The following is a 19,690-nucleotide window of genomic DNA, read 5'->3' on the forward strand; positions in this document are numbered from 1 at the left end:
CTAAAATAGGAAAGTTAGCAGCTGTGCCCTGTGCCTTGCAGAGAGTAAATGAAATACCGTATAGGAGCCATCTGACCCATGCCCCAGGACACGCCCCAAAATGCTGCTGGTGGCAGGGGTGGCTGCAGCGGCGGCTTCGTTACGGATATAAAACCAGTGGAAACCCCAAGGAGTCACCTAAAAATCATATGTTCTCAGCAGGCTAATCAGTTTGGCCAACATTTAAAGAGGAGGGGCAAGAATAAGAAGAAAGCAAAGAGTTAATAAACACCTGTTCCCCTTTTAACTATGTTATCTCCAGAACCATCTCGAGAGTGTGAGTCATTTCTCACTGGAGAGTCTGGAGGTTTGCAGGAGTCCACCAGAGAATTCCTTCTGCCCCCCTCCTCTCTCCTTCAGAATGAACAAGTACAGGAAGGGTGCCAAGATGCCTGCACCAGGACAGTTTTTATATAACCACATTATTCTCAAATTGGTTCTTGTCCCTTCCCATTGGAAAGGTTTTGACAGTCTTCCTACACATACAAAATGCCATCCCCAGAATTAGAATCCCACGCCATGAAGCCAGTTCCTGGTGTATAAATTACTTCCTCCCAGACATGAAACAGGTCTGGATGTCGTGCTCACACCTCCTCTCCCAAGGTCACATCACACCAAATTCAGAGCTATGAGACACAGTGACAATTGGTGACCATTTGGAAAAGAAAAAGAAAAAAAAAAGTCTCTGGAAAAATAATCAAAATAGAAGGCACCCTAATCCACGTAGTGCTGTTTAATGGTTGTCAGAAGCAAGGCCAACAGCAAGCAGGCAACTGTATCGGGGTGTCTCTTCCTTCATCCTCTTTCCTGCACCCCAGAAGAGCCAGAACTGCTCTCAAGGGTGCTCTGATGCCATCCCACCAGGGGCAAAACCACAGGCAATGACAGCAAAGCATAAGGGAAAGAGGTGCTAGATGTTTACAACCAGCCATCATAGATGCCAGAACCTCGGAACTGTTCATTCTATCCTACTCTGATCAAAGGCTCTGGCTCTAGTACTGCCCAGCCTAAGCTCAAGGCACTTGAAATGGTTACCTTAGATGGAGCCAGCCAACTGAAAAATGCTTCCTGCTGTGGCTAACAAAATTTCTTTTATTTATGTTGTGGTTGTGAGCCCTCCCTCCCTTTGAAAATTCTCACAGAAGCAGACAACTGTGACAGACTGGACCCGTAAGGAGAGACATACTTAGTGATGGCCCTGTGTGCTAGCTCTCGAGCAGCAAAAAGGTAGAGGAAAAAGAACTACCTCTTCATTAAAGAGGCCCTTTGAAGGGTATAAAATCCCTGCCCTGATAAGCACTCTTACACGAAAATTCTCGAGAATTCATGGACTTTGGGATGTGTCACCCCTTAGGATTAGCTCTGCTTTTAAAGCTACCTATTTCCGGGGATCCCTGGGTGGCTCAGTGGTTTAGTGCCTGCCTTTGGCCCAGGGCGCGATCCTGGAGTCCCGAGATCGAGTCCAACATCAAGCTCCCGGCATGGAGCCTGATTCTCCCTCCTCCTGTGTCTCTGCCTCCCTCTCTCTCTCTATGTCTGTCAAAAATAAATAAATAAAATATTTTTAAAAAATAAAATAAAGCTACCTATTTCTACTCTCAGACCCAGCTGGTTATGGTCAGATGGAGAACTGTGCCAGTCATCCAAGGGGGAGAAAATGCAGGCCCTGGTCTCATTATGACCATCAGATCCAAATGGTTATATCAATAATTAGAATTTATCAACATTTTCTCAATGCCAGGCAGGTTTCTAAGAACTTACCAATTATTAACTCGCTAATCTCCATAGCAAGCTTAGGTAGGAACTATTACTATGGCCATCTTACTAACGAAGATAGAAAAGTTAAGATGAGTTGTCCAAGGTCCCACAGCTGGTGAGCAAAAACAGGCAGTCTGACCCAGAGGCTGTGCTCACAGAAGCTGTGCTATAGAGTCTCAATAAAATTGACTTGTTTATATATCACTAAACCTGCATCCCTGATGTAGCAAACTCACACCCGTGGATGGTGCCCTTTTGCTTCAAAGTTCCACGTACAAAAAAGGATGCCAAAAAGGTGTGTGCAATAATACTCTAAGAGGTTAATGACAAATGACACACACACACTCTGTCTCTCACTAATAAATAAATAAAATCTTAAAAAAAAGGGGGGGGGCAGCCCGGGTGGTTCAGCAGTTTAGGGCCGCCTTCAGCCCAGGGCGTGATCCTGGAGTCCCAGGATCAAGTCCCACGTCAGGCTGCCTGCATGGAGCCTGCTTCTCCCTCTGCCTGTGTCTCTGCCATTCTCAATCTCTCTCTCATTAATAAATAAAATCTTTAAAAAAAAAACAAAAGAGGTTAATGACTAACGCTGTTCAGTAAGTTGCCTCCTTCTGCCACAGACATGTTTTAAATGGGACAAAGTTCTTGCGTGTTTTAAGCTACAAATGGAAGGTGAAAAGTTTTGGCTGGGGCAGGGTTCTTCTGAACCTTTTAAAAATTCCCCCACCAGGGGTGCCTGGTTGGCTCAGTCGGTTAAGAGACTGACTCTTGATTTCAGCTCAGGTCATGATCTCAGGGTCATGAGACTGAGCCCCACATCTGGCTATGCACTGGGTATGGAGCCTGCCTCTTCCTCTGTCCCTTCTCTTTCATGCTTGTTCTCTCTCACAATAAAATAAAATAAAGTAAAATAAAATAAAATAAAATAAAATAAAAATAGAATAGAATAAAAATAAAATTATAAAATAAAATAAAATAAAAAAATAAAATAAATAAAATAAAATAAAATAAAATAAAATAAAATAAAATAAAATAAAATAATAAAATAATAACCGTACTAAATACTCCACCTTATCAAGCACATCTGAATTGCTCCTTATAAAGACCTCTTCAGCCTGGATAGCAACTAATAGACATATCTTTGTTAGGAGCACCCCCTAGTGACAGAAAGCAGACCCAGCTCTATCAGAGATCTAAAAGGCCCTGGGGCACAGTGGGTGCTGAAACAGCAAAGGAGCTGGGAAAATAGGGAGCAAGGGAAATCTGTCTCCTTCCTCTTTTCAGTAGCCATCCCTGAAAAATAAATCACAATAAAAAATACAAGAGGAAGACGAAGCTCAAAGACTGTCATGACAATGGATCACAGTTTATTGGTTTTAAAAGGTTTCCTTTTCAAATATTTCCTCTAAAAATATCAAAGCAATTCACAAACACAATTATTCATGTGTCCCTTGTCAAGGAGTAAGGACTGATGTGCTTTTCACCATCTTCAGGGGGACATCCACAGCAAGTAAATGCTGGATGTCTGGGGGCTGATTCTGAGATGAGGTTATATCCCCAGGTCCCACTGGCCCTCTGAGCCCCCGCCCCCTGCTAGGGTGGGCACAAGGGGAATAACGTGGCACATATGTACATCAATGACCTGATGGAAATGGGAGGGACAACATATGCCAGGCAGCAAGAGAAATGCAGAGGAAATGAGAGTCTATCCTCCACCTTCCGGGATCCCTGGGTGGCACAGTGGTTTGGCGCCTGCCTTTGGCCCAGGGCGCGATCCTGGAGACCCGGGATCGAATCCCACGTCAGGCTCCCGGTGCATGGAGCCTGCTTCTCCCTCTGCCTGTGTCTCTGCCTCTCTCTCTCTCTCTCTCTCTCTCTCTCTGTGACTGTCATAAAAAAAAAAAAATATCCTCCACCTTCCACAGTGAGAACTCATGCTGGGGCTGCCCCTGCAAGTCACCCTGCACCAGTTTGGACTGTCCTTCCCCAATCCAGAGAGCAGAGCAAGATCAGGGAAGAAAAGATCTGCAAGTGTTCTGCATGGAACTTCTTGGTTGTCTCTCCGCATCATTAGGAAGCATGAGGACACTAACCCGAGCGAGAGGTGGCCCTACGAGGCTGCTCCAACCTGAAGAGCCCACCTCGCAGGAGCTCTGTCCCAGTGATCTGCTCGCTGGGTTCACTGATGGGATCTGCAAACCAATATCTGATTTTCCTGGGGTCTGCAGGAGAGATCTTCCCGGAGCGAACTCTTCCTCTTCGATGTGTACAAGGACAACAAAACTATGGTCTCTGCGCTTGAAACCAAATGTGAAGACAGTGTGTGCCATGCTCTGTATCATTTAACCAAAGACATCCATGAAAAACACCGCAGAGCCCACCCCGGACAGGACACTGGTGATTTTCACCTGTATGGGAAGAGTCCCTTGAAAGACAGGACTCCCACTCGCCAATGAAGGAAGTGAGCAACACAACTGCCTGCAACTTTTTGCCTGAACTATTGGCAGCCTCACTGAATGCCCTCCACTGACTACTTTCCTTTCCAAACCGCCCGCTGTTTGTTGGAGTAAGGAAGGCAAAGGCAGAGAGATAAAAGCAAAAATTATCCACGAGGCTCCATGAGACTCAAGTACTTTCTATCATCAAGTTAGAAGTCTCAATGACATCTTTGAACATATAACTCAGGAAGTGGCTACTTAAAAGAAAAAGCTGAAAATGACTCTGTAAGATCACTTTCAACTGAGAAATATTGATCAAGAATCAACTCAGGGGGTGGGTGCCTGGGTGGCTTAGTAGGTTGAGCTTCTGACTCTTGATTTCAGCTTAGGTCATGATCTCAGGGTTGTGGGATTGAGCCCCATGTCAGCTTTGTGATCACCAGGGAGTCTGCTTCAGATTTTCTCTCCCTCTCCCCCTCTTCCTCTCCTCTCTGCTCTTTCTTCTCTCTCTCAAATGATTAAACTAAGAAAGATAGAAAGACAAAGACAGAAAGACAGAAAGTCAGCTCAGACATCCCCAGATAGCTTTGACCCCATCACAACAATGCTAGTTTACTGGGACTCTACTGACCACTCCTACCCCCCTCCATGTTATTGCATCACATGTTTTAATTATGTGCAGTTTTTTTTTTTAAGATTCCATTCATTTATTCATGAGAGAGACACACACACACACAGAGGCAGAGACACAGGCAGAGGGAGAAGCAGGCTCCATGCAGGAAGCCTGAAGTGGGACTCAATCCAGGGTCTCCAGGATCATGCCCTGGGCTGAAGGCGGCGCTAAACTGCTGAGCCACCCGGGCTGCCCAATTATGTGTAGTTTTAACTCAAAATACATCATTACTATTGTTTCTACAGCCAATATTCATTTAGCTTTTCCATTTGTAGCACATTCTTTCCTGTATGTCCATGTTAAGACAGAAGATATATACTAGATGTGCAGGGACACCTGGGTGGGTCAGTGGTTGAGCGTCTGCCTTGGGCTCAGGGCTTGATCCCAGGATCTGGGATCGAGTCCCACATCAGGCTCCCTGCATGGAGCCTGCTTCTCCCTATGTCTCTGCCTGCCTCTCTCTCTCTTTCTCTCTCTCTCTGTCTCTCATGAATAAATAAATAAAATCTTTAAAAAAGTACTAGATACGCAGACTATTATAACCATATAAAAGCCCTCAATGACAGTATAAGGAAAAAGAATTGAGAAGGAAAGTCAGGATACATAGGTACTAGATAAGAGCTCATCTGCCACAAAGAGACAAATCTCAACAAACAGGGAGGCCCACTGGGCATCTTAGAATGTTCCTAGCCCCTGGAGGCCCCCATGAAGGCTAGAGCCCTCCCACCCCAACCCTGAGGAGACCCTAAGGCCCCTGTTTTGGCCCTACAACCTCATGCTCTGCAGGCAGATAAGCAGAGCTGCAATGTCACTGGGTGTCCCAGTGGCTGTTTGTTCCAGTTTGGGGGCAGTGTGACCCTGGGGACCCTGGTTGGGAGTCCACGGCTGTGCTTTTGGTGCCATCTGGTGGCCGATTTTGCTCTAGCTTCTCTGATAAGGAATCTCCCAGCTAGTTGCACCCTGATGGAGGCAAGAGTGGAAAATGATTAGGACTGGGGCTTCGCAGCATTTCAGATGGGGAAAGGGAGTGTGTGATCAGAATAGACCAGACTGTGGTGTCCATGAGGCAGAAAATAGAAGGTTGGGTTCCAAGGAACAAGCACGCCCAGTATCCGCCTGTGAATTCACCAAGACTGAACCATGGAGGCATCTCAGTCTCTGATAATTCCCTCACCAACATGCCCCGGGGGTCTCAGAGGGAAGGAATGGTCTGGGGCTGGATGAACTGGCAAAGATTGGCCAGAGCTTCCTGGAAGAGCACCCCAGCCCACGGGGGGACCTCCTGAATTCTGAGTGGCTAAAACTTGGAGAATTTTAATGAACAGTTTAAAAAATTATTAGTTGTCCTTTTGCTTTTATGACCTATTGCTTAAGGGTCACTATTTAACTATTTGAGAGCAAAGTGCTTGGTATTAGGAATACTACCCTAATTATTAAATCATTCATATGGAGAAAGGTCACTTACTTTACAGAAAGCTGCTTTACCTTGTGGTTACCAGGCCAAGAGGTGGTTTGTTGCAAAGAGGGGGGAGGGATGAGGAGCACCACAAAATTAGGTAAATGTCAAAATTTACTTTCTACATTTCCCACACACATACTCGATTCTTACTAACACTGTCCTTGGGCTCCAAGGGACCGAATCACATTCTCAGAGACAAAACCTTATGAGGATGACCTATCAGGAATGATGCAAAAATAAAAGCCAAGTCCGCCATAGGCAGAGAGATTCCTCCTCTATGAACAATGATTATGGATTGAAAATTCCCCTGACCTCAATGTCATGAGATTTTCACATAGCAGTGGTTTCGAGGCAGCTTCTGGCTTCATACAAATTAATCAGATCCCAGTCTGCTGTCATGCTCCCCCGTGACCGTCCTGAGCAGCGTGCCAAGTGCTGGGCAGATGCTCCTGTCACCCTAGTGAAGGGCGGGCTTTCTCTTCCCTACTTAGCACACACAGGCCACAGAGCTAGGAGGAAAGTGAATCTAGGACAGCCTGGGCTTCTCCCCTCCAGCGCTTACCCCTGCCTGTAAGCTCCCCAAGCAAACAAAGTACACCCATTCTGCTTTCTCCCGGTAGCTATGTTCTATGAAGTCATTGCAAATCCTGAGATAGCGAACACTGAGCCACTGCTTCCAAGAGGCAAATAGAGGGTTAGGTGTCTTCCAGGCTCTGGTCACAAGACTTTGTCAATCAGTTGATACATAACTTAATGTGTGTGTGTTTTTTTTTTAAGACAACTTATTTAACATATATTGCTGGTTCATTGACGTTGAACTCACAGCAACGACACTAATGTGTGCCGGACTTGGGTTTATCCAATACACATTTCCCCCTTAAGGCACATCACAGCTCCGTGCACTTAGGGGACCAGGCACCACTACAGTATTACACTCGGGGACCACTTGCAACAGCAATATCACCGACACAAAGGGTAAATTTTAAAAATCAAGGCCCTGGCTAGACTACAAAAAGGACTCCCATTTACAGTATGAGACATGAAAATAAGAAGGCAGTGTCACCTTGCGTGACCCCAATGTCTGCAAATGATGATGAAAGCACCACGAGTGTTGATTTGGGGATTACAAATATATATTAGTGAGGAGCTGGATTTGCAAACACGGAATCCACGAACCATGAGGATTGCCTGAATGAACCCTCTTGAATTTAAAATTCTCTATCATCTGTCCTTACTTGCAAAAGCCAACTCTACTCTCTCCATGCGACCTAAACGTCAGCCCATGACCCCTTTTGCAGTTGCCCAAACATACACTATTCTCTCATCAGTAACTCGTATTTTGAACTACACACTTTTTCACAATCCTCCTGGCACAACTGAAAACCCTCATACCCCCCGGCACTACCTGTCATAGTGTCACGGGACACTGTGTGATGCTCCAATAATATCAAGTGATTATAACATCAGCATAACTGCATGTAAATGCCTAGCCTGCTTACCATGTGCCAGCCATTGTGTTAATATGTATGATCCACGAGCATCTAATTTAATTCACACAACAAATTTATTGATGGAGACAACTCTTATACCCTAAAGATAAGGAAACTAAGATGTGAAGAGGTCAGGTAATCTGCCCAAGTCACTCAGCCTGTGAGAAGGAGAGTCAAGAATCAACGCCCGACAGCCTGAATTCAGAGCCCAACCTTAATCCGCATGTCACGCTCACAGTTACTGTTGAATTCATTTAGACCAGGAGGCTTCCTCCTGTGATAGGGAAACAGAGATGGGGACGGGGATGGAGATGGAGGAAGACATGGATAAATATGTATCTCACTTCATTCCTTGCCATCTGTATTTGAGAAAAAATATATTAAAATGACACCAAGCACTGCATATGCCATTACATATAATTATACTTGTGTAAAGATGCGTAATTATCTTCTATCATCTGGGAAGCAGAAAATCCTCTAAAAAATTTACCACGAATCTGTATTAGTCATGTTTTTTTTTTTTTTATTTGCACATATTCTCTGATCCTTTGAGATCTTGGGTCCTTGCTAAGATTGGAGGAACTGCCCTTCCCAGGGTTAGCTAATTCCTAGAGATAGGAAGCATGCATTTCATGGCAAAATAGTCAATCCAGACCCCAAACCCCAACAGATCTCCCTTATCAGAGTTTTGCACTCTGAGCCACTATTCCCCTGCCCTCAGCACCACAAGGCCAGGAAACAGACAACTAGGGGCAGCCCCTGTGCTCCAAAGTCCAATGAGATTATTCAAACTGGCCAATCCTAAACCTGCTTACACTGCCTTGCCTCGCTTTTTTCATGGAAACCACAACAAAGGCCATTTTGTCCATGTTTTCCCCTCACAATGCTGCTTCCCGACGGCTCCCAGTGCTTGTCCAGGTGCACTGTGTGGTGTGACACGCTCCCTCTCTTGAGAACTATGAGCAATGTGGTATCTTTCCTCCAAGTGAGGTGCTGGCCTCGCCACACCTAAACACAATCAAACCTACACTTTAAAAAAGAATCTTAATTCTGAAATAATATTTTTCTCATTAGCTTTTTTTACTTCTACATTTTAGTCACTTTTTAAAGACAATCTAAAAAAATAATAATAAAGACAATCTGAAAATGCTACGGGAAATATTTATCAAAACTTCTCATATTAAGACATATTGTTCAGCAACAGTTTCTTTTAAAAATGAGTTTATTGAGGCACCAGAGCGGCTCAGTTGGCTAAGGGTCTGACTCTTGATCTTAGTTGAGGTCTCAATCTCAGGGTCATAGTTCAAGCCTTGCGTTGGGCTCCACACTGGGCATAGAGTCCGCTTAATTAATTAATTAATTAACTAACAAAAATGAGTTTATTTTGGGACAAGCTAAAAGAACAGGAAAGAAAAGACATTTAGGGGGGAAAAAAACACTAGCCTTGTCCAACTTCAACAGCCGCCTTTCTGAGCTCAAGAGAGACCAGAAAAATGAACTACAGATAACGTCCTTTGTAATGACTGCCCAACAGACTGGACGAAGGTAAAATTCACAAAAGAGAATCTACCAATTTGACAATAAGACAAACTCTGAAGGCTTTCTGGCCAGGAACACAACTCTTCACGGAGTAAGAACACCATTTTGCACCGTTCTTGGTGATGATAATCAACAAGATACAGTTTGTATTCAGGCACCTCCCTGTTTTTCAAAATAAAGGCATTCTAAATATGAGAATCTGCCTTCCATCACCTTGAGAAATACATGGCCCTTGCCTTGTGAGTGCCAATAAACCAGTGTTATCCCAGACAACCCTGACCCCTTCTCCCGCCCGGGCACCTGCACGTCCATGCAGACACCAGAGAATCATTAACCGAGAGATCTTAAAAGATTAAGCTGCTTTGTTTTAGAAGCAGGTGCCTCTCTGTGTTATGACTAACCATACACGCCATTTAGCCACTTTAAATTGAGATTTCGGAATTATTTCATCAGAAAAATCTGCTCTGTTGGGATGCCGTGCTGAGCAGGAATGTAAGGCCATCTGCCTCCTCAAAGGTGCTGTTCCCTATTATCCTTTAACAACTGTTCTGCTTGCCTTGTTGGAGCAACTGCCCCTTCCACGTTGGAAAACTGAAGAAGCTGCCTGTGATTTCCACGATACGCACTCTCGGAAGAGCAACAAAGGGAAGTACTATTCGCTGGGTACATCCTCCATCCCAGGTGCTGTGCCAGGTACTAATGGATGCTCTTTGGTGGCCTCCTACTTGACCGTGAAATACAAGAGTAACAGCACAAGAGAGGAACCAGATGCCCGAGCAGTTTTAATACTTAACCCGCTGGTCCAAGGGCTGGTAATTAGGAAAAATGAAATTGAAATCTAGGCCCCCTCGACTCTAAAAACTTGTCACGTAACACCTCCTGGGCAGTGCCTACTCGGGAGATGTTACGTGGGAAATAACATCTTCATCGTATGAACTGAAGTTTTCTACAACGAGATTCCAAAGATTTTCCAAAACCTCAATTGCTCCTAAAAGGAGGCCAAGGAAGGAGTTCACTAAAGGGAAGGGCACGATCATTCCTCTTTCAGAAGCACACAGGGAGCTCTGCACCTGCACAGCCTGCAGCATCTAGAGCCCGTACTAGCCTCCGCCAGCTTCAGCGCTTCCCCATGATGGTCTCTAGGTGGCGCAATGAGCGCGTGATTCCATTTACTGGAACTTGCCTATTTCTGGGGAACTGGGCACTCAAAAGTGAAAAATCTCTGCTTTGATGTCAAAACTGTTGGAGGTTTTCCACCATTAGAAAATCATTATTAAATGATTCTTTCCAATTTCTCAAGTCTTCTGATGCAAGATCGTGGCCTGGAAGAAGTTTCAGGGGGAAGGACTAAAATTGAAAACTAAAAAAAGAGCCATGGAAAAATAAAGGAAACCGACACTCTTTTTTGGTTATTCTGCGTTCCAGGTCTTCGCTTTTTCTCAAATGACCTTTCAAGTGAGGCCACATAAGATCTAAAGCCTTAGGACGCCTGGGTGGCTTGGCGGTTTAGCTCCTGCCTTTGGCCCAGGGAGTGTGATCCTGGAGTCCCAGGATCGAGTCCCATGTCGGGCTCCCTGCATGGAGCCTGCTTCTCCCTCTGCCTCTGTGCCTCTCTCTCTGTGTGTCTCTCATGAATAAATAAATACAATATTTAAAAAGGAAAAAAAATATCTAAAGCCTTAAAAACCACATCAGATTAACTTTCAGTTAAAAAAATACATTGTTCTGGGGAATCCCTGGCTGGCTCAGTGGTTTAGCGCCTGCCTTTGGCTCAGGGAGTGATCCTGGAGTCCTAGGATTGAGTCCCACATCGGGCTCCCTGCATGGAGCCCACTTCTCCCTCTGCCTGTGTCTCTGCCTCTCTCTCTCTCTCTCTCTCTGTGTGTGTGTGTGTCTCTCTCATGCATAAATAAATAAAATCTTTTAAAAAAAAATACATTGTTCTGGGACGCCAGGGTGGCTCGGTGATGGAGCATCTGCTTTTGGCTCAGGTCGTGATCCTGGGGTCCTGGGATCGAGTCCCACATCGGGCTCCCTGCATGGGGCCTGCTTCTCCCTTCTCCCTCTGCCTGTGTCTCTGCCTCTCTCTGTATCTCTCATGAATAAATAAATAAAATCTTAGTTTAGGAAGCATTACTAGAAAAGTTAAAAAAAAACAAAAAAAGAAGAAGTCACTCTGATTCATTTAGTTAAAATGGAAATGACTCAATGTTTGTAGAAAACAATTTGGTAAATATCAACAAGTTTAAAAATAAAGCCATAGAAATGACAGTCCCACAAATTTATCCTAATAACGTGATCGTGGATGCATATAAATACCAGGTGGCAAAGATCTCAATTACAGATTTATTGGTAATTTCAAAGCATTGGATTATTCAGCAGAAGGGGTTGGTTGAAATATACTTAGTCCATCCAAAAATGAAAAACTCCTCAGTAACGAAAAACAATACATATTAACTAATGTGGAAACATATCCCAAAACAATCCCCACGAAAGACAAGGTTTCCCAAATAATATACAAAGCGTGATACTGATGTATATAAAGTTAATATTTGTGTGTGTGAACTAAAGAAGGGTGTAAAAAGATAAAGAAAGAAGGGTGTATTTGTAATTATAAAGTAATGCCTAGTGATTTCTAATCGCTGAAGCCAAAATTTCATTTTTTGCCATTTACCATGCAGGCCAAAATGGAAATCCAATTTTACATACGTAGAATTTGAGATTAATCAGCTCAAAGTCACCAGAGAAATGCAATGGTGGGAAAGGCCAGAATGGAACCCATGGAGAAACAAAAACAACAGATTATATTTAGGACAAGCTGTGTTCTGATTTGCAAACTGAAAAAAAAGAAAATCCAGGAGGAGTCATCTTATTAGCATCCATAACAAGACAAAACTTTTAGGAAACTATAAATTGCATAAATCTCAATGTGAATACATTTCAGGAGATTCTCAATTTGATTTGGATATGAAACCCATGTATATAAGTGATCCAATCACTAACCCAGTAATAAGATCCCTCCCACAGTTGCCATCACCCGTGTCTTTCGTGTATAGAACCTTAAGCATCTTGTGATGTAGATTTAATGAAGTCTAGATGCATTCCGGGCTAACTACACTTAATCAGAACTAAATAAACAAGCTCAGTATTAGTCACACTTGTGCAAGTTATTCCGACTCGCTGCAGCCAGAAGAGATTTTCATGTGATCCTGTTTAAACCAGCTAAACATCTGGAAAATGTGGAAACTATTCTGCGAGGCGCAAGAGGACCACACGCTCGGAGGAGACATCAGTTACGTGGCTGAGGTCAGACCCCTGGTGTTGGAACGAGAGAGCTTACTGGAGACAGCTTACTTACAATGAAGCCAAGTTTTTTGTAATCCCGGGTGTACATGGACTTGCGTTTCTCCATGCTGCCGCTGCTGTTATTAGGTTCAGACTCTGCATCAAAAGCAATTCTTCGAAGTTCAAATATGATGTCCCTCTGAGCCTGAAGGCGTTGGGGGGGGGGTGGGGAGAAAGGGGGGAGAGAAGAGCTGCTTTCATTGTGTGACATTACATATACTCCCTCTTTCCCCAGGGTCTAAATGAATCACTGCTTTCAGGCAAAAAGAAAAACAGATAAAAGACAACCAATGTTCTAAGTTAGAGCTGGGCATAGTTCCCCTGCCACTCTCCCTGCTGGTCAGCCCTGGCTTCATTCCATGTTTGTCCTCACGACCAAGTCATTTGAAGTGCTTAGGTCAACTGCCTAGTGAAATTCTAGATGGAGTCCCAAATATGATAGAAAGCCTGGGGCTGGGGGAAGTCAAGTTCAAGAATCTGGGAGCCCCACGCTGTCCGAAACAAAGTAAGAGGCACACAAGTTTATGAACAGTATTTAAGCGACAAGGGATCCCGGACTCCACGAAGAAGTGACTACATGGAAACAAGCCCTGAAGAATGGTTAAAAATGGCAAGTCTTTTGTTACGTATGTTTTACCACAATAAGAAAAAAAAATATGTATGTTTTAAATAAATAAAAGGAAGCATTTCCAAACGGGGAGGGCCGTTCCACATTAAGATGCATGGCCTTCCGTCACTAGGAGTGGTAAGATGACAGTCTCATCTCTCAGATGATTACACTTGGCCTTGCCAAAAGTCCGGGGCACGTTGGACAGCCTCTCAAAGCCTCTCCATCATTCTTAATCGCATGGCCTCGCGCCATGGACGAAGTGCTGCAGCAGTTACACACTTCACATGTGCAGTGCACATCTGCAATAGATCAGGCCCTCACGTGCCAATAATGAGTGTTTTCCTTTCCAAAGCTGCAGCGCTGCTTAAGTTGAAAATGTGCTACAGCAGGGCTCCCAGCTGTTTCCTCGCACTCTGTCCTCACACAGTAAAGTTCCCCAAAAGCCTTTGGACAGAGACAGAACCTTCCACGCACAACAACCAGAGACCTAGAGAGAATTGTAACAAACAGCCGACCGACCAAAATGCAAGCCCAGAGATCAGGTGTAGCCTGGGACCACCCCCCCCCCCCTCGGCACTGATCACTGGAGAACGGAAATTACTTCCTCAACCTGAATCAGTATCACGCGGAGCAACCAGAGGCCCTACTTGTCTGGGACCTTGACTCCAGAGCTATTACCTTTGAAGGTATTGGGACCAAGGGCCAAGGTTGGTGGCCATGTGACATCAGGCTTTCTTAGCCAAGAAAGGAAGAGTAAGCATGTGTGTGATGCATAATGAAAGAATCCATTTGCTTTATTCTTATTCTCTGAGTCAAAGTTCATCTAAATTTTAAATACATTCTTCCAAGTTCTAGGGCGTCTGGGTGGCTCCGTCAGTTAAGCATCTGACTTCAGCTCAGGTCATGATCTCAGAGTCCTGGGATGGAGGCCTGAGTTAGGCTCCCTGCTCAGCGGGGAGCCTTCTTCTCGGTCTCCCACTGCCCCTCCCCCTGCTGCACTCTCTCTGTCTCTCTCTAATAAATAAAATCTCAAAAAAAAATGCATTCCCCCAAGTTCTCAGATGGTAAGAAAACAACATCATTATCTAAAAATTCTGGATCTCGGAGTAGCCCGAGAGATTTTACTAACCATTTTCTCTCCCTTATGTGCCTTTTTGCTGCTGTCTAGTGAGCACGCACCTGGTCCTGGGGGTCCATCTTGGTCATCATCCGGTCTTCTAGAAGGTTGAAGGTAAGTACCTGCAGCACGTACAGCTGGTGTGCCATTTCATTGTTGATGGCTCTCTGAGCTCGGATGACGTGCTGGGGAGATAGTTCAGAAATCAGGATTTTTTTTTCTTAAGAAAAGGAAGAAGGAAAAAGCCAGCAACAATTAAGCCCAGTCATTACACCAAGCAGAAGCCCAGAAGTCTTCCCGTGGAGGCACGGGGAATGCAGGTTGGTGGGACCACCTGTCAGCTGGAAGGTGAGGATGCAGGTGATCTTGGAGCTTTTCTTGACATTGCAGGGCCCAGTAAAGTTCTGGATGTGTGGGCCAGAATCCAGGTAAAGACCTCCTGTGTGCAGCAGAGAGTAGAAGAAAGGAAGGCACTGCAAATGCCCTGGTGAGTGCAGCTATATAAATCAAGAAAGTGTGCCGGAGATAAGAGTATCTTGAAGAGAAAGGTGGGTTTCTACAACAAAAGCCTTCCCTGCATGCAGTGGAGGGACAAATGGTGCGTAGGTATTGTAAGCAACTTTGCCATCATCTTACCCTACAATGGTCTCTGACAGGTGATCCAGCTTCTAAATGGGGCAGAGTTTGAGAAGCAACATAAAAAAGCAAAGTTCCAATCAGACCCGAAGTTAATTCACTATGGAAACTTCTCCAGAAAACACCACCACCACAAGAAAATGAGCGGATTCACGTGCCTACCTTAACTCACCTGCCAACAATTAAATGAAAAAAAAATAAAATGACCCCCTTAGAAACAGAACCAAAATGGAACAAATACAAAAGAAATGGCAGGACTAGATATGGGTGCCTTTGCCCCCCACTGGAGCTGGGTCAGAAAGGAGATTGAACCCTTGGGCCTAACCTACATCCTCTTGCGCAGAGACCATGGTTGTGCCTTAAAAATGCCGAACAACCAGTCAATGTGGTGAAACAACCATTCAAATCGGTTGTTTTGAATGCCCTGGACCCAACCACGTCTTGCTGTCTGAAAGAACTTTCTTGAGGTGCCCCAACCCAGCATGCACTTGGGACTCCACGCCCTGGCTGTGAGTACCGTGTCAAAATAGTCGGTTAAAGAGGGAGGGGTGTGGAGAAGAATGAGGAACAGAAAAAAGCCACAGAACCAAAATAATGAGGGCGGTGGGGGTGGGGAGGTAGGTAGGTGGTGAGATTCGGGGGTGGGGGGTGGAGTGAAACCTGTATCCTTCCATTTTCAGAACAGAATGTTAATTCAGAGTATATGCTTCCTACCCAAGGTGTGTAGGCCATCTATTTTATTAGCAACTCCAAAGTATCTGCACTTCAACTTTTTGCCTGAGGATAGCAGCCTTGAACTGCCAACCATCACGGTCCCACAGAAGTCCCATTGAAGCAAACGGATCTTTCAGACACGTTGGTTACAGCCATTCCACTCACCCCATCTACAGGCATTCTCACCCCGACGGCCACACCAAAATCAGAAGAGCAGGCTAAGACCTTAATATAACACTTCCAATCCTTCGTCTCTCCACCTTCCTCCTCTTACACAAATACCTTCCCTGAACTTCGCTCTGATACTGTAGGTTCCACTTTCACTGAGAACTGGGGTAAAGATGAACATTATGAATCCTCCTGCAGTCTCTACCACACTATTCTCGGGCCAAGAATCTATTCGAATGTTCTACCAACACCCATTTCATATTCCAGTTCCAGGGAAAAAGGTATGTCATCCCCCAAGAACTGAGGTAACCTCTTTTATCAAACAATGAAAATCACACTCATATGTTTCTTTTTAAGGCCTTGTCAGCCAGGAAGTTTAAAATCACACTTGATGACAAATTGTAGTCCTTGCTATTGGCTTTGGGTTCTAGAATATTTATTGTGTTTGCCCTCATAAGGTTTTTAATTTGCAGTTGCCTCACGGTATTGGAATGCGTGTGTGCGTGTGTGTGTGTGTGTGTGTGTGTATGATTGTGAGCTTGCAGAGAACTCCTCTTTGAAATCACAGAAACAGAAATTGCTTCTTTGGTAATGCTGGGAATCAATCACGCATGCTTCTTTCAGTCTTTGGTTAAAGTTAAATAGCGGATAAGGCCTCAGGAAATCATGTCACTTGATTTATTTCTAAACATTCAAGACATAACGTGTAGGGCTTCTTTTCCACTGACATTCCAGGTCATCATCTCTGCATTGTAGTTAACGAGTGGATTCCATGTACGCCTTTCCTGCCTGTCTCTGCTGCAAAGGGGTCCAGGGAGATGCCTGTCATCATTTCAGGACTTCTGTCAGAGTCCAAGAGGTTTCCAGTTAAGCTTCTACATTAAAAACAGTTTAGGTTCACAGCAGTGGATTTTTTTTTTTTTTAGGTCCTAGAGCCCCTGATTTCCTAAATGCAAAACTAATGTGATGGGGAGTGTAATAAACCTGCCCCCCTGGGAGAGGTTTCCACCCCTTCCTGGCAGAAAGTCTTTTCTAGAGCAGTTCCAGAGACTCCTCCCTCCAGTCACATGAGACCATTCCTGTGGGAAAGCCCGTTTCTTCCAATTCCAAAGGCGCACTTCTTCTTCCTTTCTAGTTACTACTGCTTCCTCACAGAAGCAAAGGCACAGAACAAACCACAGACTGAAGCCAAAAGAGGAGATAAATGAATGCACCAAACCATTCCTGCCCAAGACAGTACTCACACCACAGAGATACTCACTGTTAAAATGATGGAACGCAGTTGCTTCTGAGCCAAAATGTTCGCCATCTCCTGTTGAAGAAAAACACACCCACGCAAAACCTGAGGTTAGAGAAATACATTTCAACATGGCCCCGAATGGCTTGATCCTGACTGTGCTTCCTAACTGGATATCAGCAGTATTTCTTGTGAAAGGAGAGACTCAAACAGTCCATAGTATTCAAATGGCTTTTTGCATGTTATGTTCAGATAACAGAGCCTCGTCCAAAAGCAAAGGAAGAAAAATCTGGCACCCACAAACTTCTTCCTTTTTAAGGAATTTCCTCCTTCCAGGAAAAAGTGAGTGTTGAATAAAAAGCAAATTCTCCAGATGAAAAGCAATGGTTCTCCACTCAAAAGGTTCATCAGCTTTTATTAGACTGCACATGTGCAGAGAGGTTTTACTAGGAAACATGCCTGCACCAAGGAGTTCCAACCATGTTAAGTCTCCCAGTCTTCTAAGAGCCATTTGATCTTAATCTGTGCAAAACCAAAGAGTGAGTGGTATGTACCCCAGGGCTTGAAAACAGTCTTTGCCAGTCAAGTGTGTGGCGCTTTTGGGACAGACAAATATCTGGGCAGGGGCTAATCTCCAAGAGCCCCCACCCCACCTTGCTAGGCCTCATTTATACACATTGTATTTGGGGCTTTGGCCTGCCTAGCACCGAGGATTTGTAGATGGCTTTATTAAAAGAAATGATTCATAGACATTCTTTCTAAATATCGAGAAACAGGTATTAAGTTCAAACTATAAAGTTGGGTACAACCTTGGTGCAAACATTCAAAAATGAAAATACTGCTCATATTCAGGAAGGCACTTGAGTGTTTTTTGGTAGGGTGGGGCTGGATTTCAGCGTTTGAGTTGCTACTCTTGCTGAGTAGAGAAGAAACTAGGCTATGATTCAAAACTACAACCATGAATTCGATCAAGGTGAAAAACTCGCAGGAAGCAAGGAGAGCCCAGACACAGGGGTGGGAAGGGTGAGGGGGACACACAGGCAGGTTTGGGCAGGAGCAGAAGATTGAGGACTTACAGTCAGAGGACAATCAAGGATGTCAACACTGCTCTCTACACCAACCTAGCGGCGCCATCGCCACCACAGAAAGGAAAGCAAGCAGGAGAGAAGAAGGCATGGAAGTTCAGAGCACTCTGTTAGAGGTTACAACTTGATTTTAACACCCCTGCTGACCCACTGCCTGGCAGAGCCAAGTGCACAAATACTGTGACGTGTTTCAAAACCCCTTTCAATCTTGAAAACAAAGAGCGCAAGCACAATGACGTATTCTGGAACAAGGGTAATGGCAATCTAGAAGGAACCTGTCTTTCCTTGGTGCATAGAAAGCAGGGCTTGCTTCCAAACACAAATAGGTCCATTTTCTTTTTTTCTCCCAGACCAGATGAAAAACAAAGGGCCCAAAGCACCCTAGAGCCCTTTTATTTTCTTTTATAAAAATGAGATTACTGCCTGACACACAAAGAAAAAAATCTTCCGTGCCTATCTTAGCCTATTGATTTGTGACATTTTAAAATAAGTTCAAAGGGACAATATAGTTCCAATATTTATAGCAATTGTTGTAATTATCTGTTGACATGATTTATTTTCTTCATAAGACCATGGTCAACTTAGGAACACAGAGACTGTCTTTTTCATCCTTGTATTCCCAGGCCTAGAGCACTATGTCTGACACAGAGTAGACAGTGAATGTTTGGTTGAAAATGAAAGAATATTTTCTTTTTCTTTCTTTCTTTTTTTCTTTTTTTTGAAAGAATATTTTCTACTACTAAGGAATAGAGAAGCTTGGTCAGAGAGAAAATAGAAAAATCCTTGTCCATATCATGGATCTGTTGTTATTGTTCAATATTACAAAAGGGTTTGAGAAAACTCGAGACTCCATGGAGAATATTTTATACCATCAAGATGATATAGAAGTATAGATAGACATAAATATGGATAGAGGGATATTAACATGGAAAGATGTTCACAAAACAAGTTTAGTTTTAAAAGCAGTTAGAAAAAAATAAACAGTACAAGTAGTATGATCCCATCCAGTGAAAAGATGATGTATGTAGAAGAGTCTTTGCAAAGAACAAAGCAGGGCCCCATGTGTGCAAGGGTCCTCTCTCAGAGCATGTAATCATTCTGCTTTTCCCACCACATCTTTTAACTTTTATAATGGTTTTTAAATAATGCTTATGAAAGTCATAAATATTTGTAGAGAAATTTGGAAGGGACCTCACCAACATATTTGCCATGGGAATAATAAAACCATGGCAAGGAATTATAAGGAAAAGGATCCTTTTGCCCTCATCTTCACAAAACAAATACCCCTTTCTCTTCATTTGTGCAGAGAAAGGGAGAATGTCCCACATCCAGGAGGCATGGGGAAGCCGGACACCCCTCCCTTGCTTCCCTCACCCTCCCAG

The 19,690-nt window shown here is 44.1% G+C and overlaps 1 protein-coding gene across 3 annotated transcripts in view; it reads right to left on the reverse strand.

The window, feature by feature from the left end:
• The window catches only part of ELMO1 (engulfment and cell motility 1), a 525,693-nt gene that overhangs the window by 305,945 nt on the left and 200,058 nt on the right, over positions 1–19,690 (reverse strand). For 2 of the 3 annotated variants that reach the window (XM_038557346.1, XM_038557348.1), the window contains exons 11-14: positions 18,300–18,344; positions 17,248–17,298; positions 14,531–14,653; positions 12,755–12,886 (exon numbers count right to left, since the gene is read on the reverse strand). In XM_038557346.1, coding sequence (XP_038413274.1) covers positions 12,755–12,886; positions 14,531–14,653; positions 17,248–17,298; positions 18,300–18,344 — 351 coding nt within the window. The remainder of the gene's footprint in view (positions 1–12,754; positions 12,887–14,530; positions 14,654–17,247; positions 17,299–18,299; positions 18,345–19,690) is intronic. The other variant, XM_038557347.1, reaches the window with a different exon arrangement.

This window comes from Canis lupus, chromosome 14 (assembly GCF_011100685.1).
Source record: "Canis lupus familiaris isolate Mischka breed German Shepherd chromosome 14, alternate assembly UU_Cfam_GSD_1.0, whole genome shotgun sequence".
Classification (NCBI taxonomy): Eukaryota; Metazoa; Chordata; class Mammalia; order Carnivora; family Canidae; genus Canis; species Canis lupus.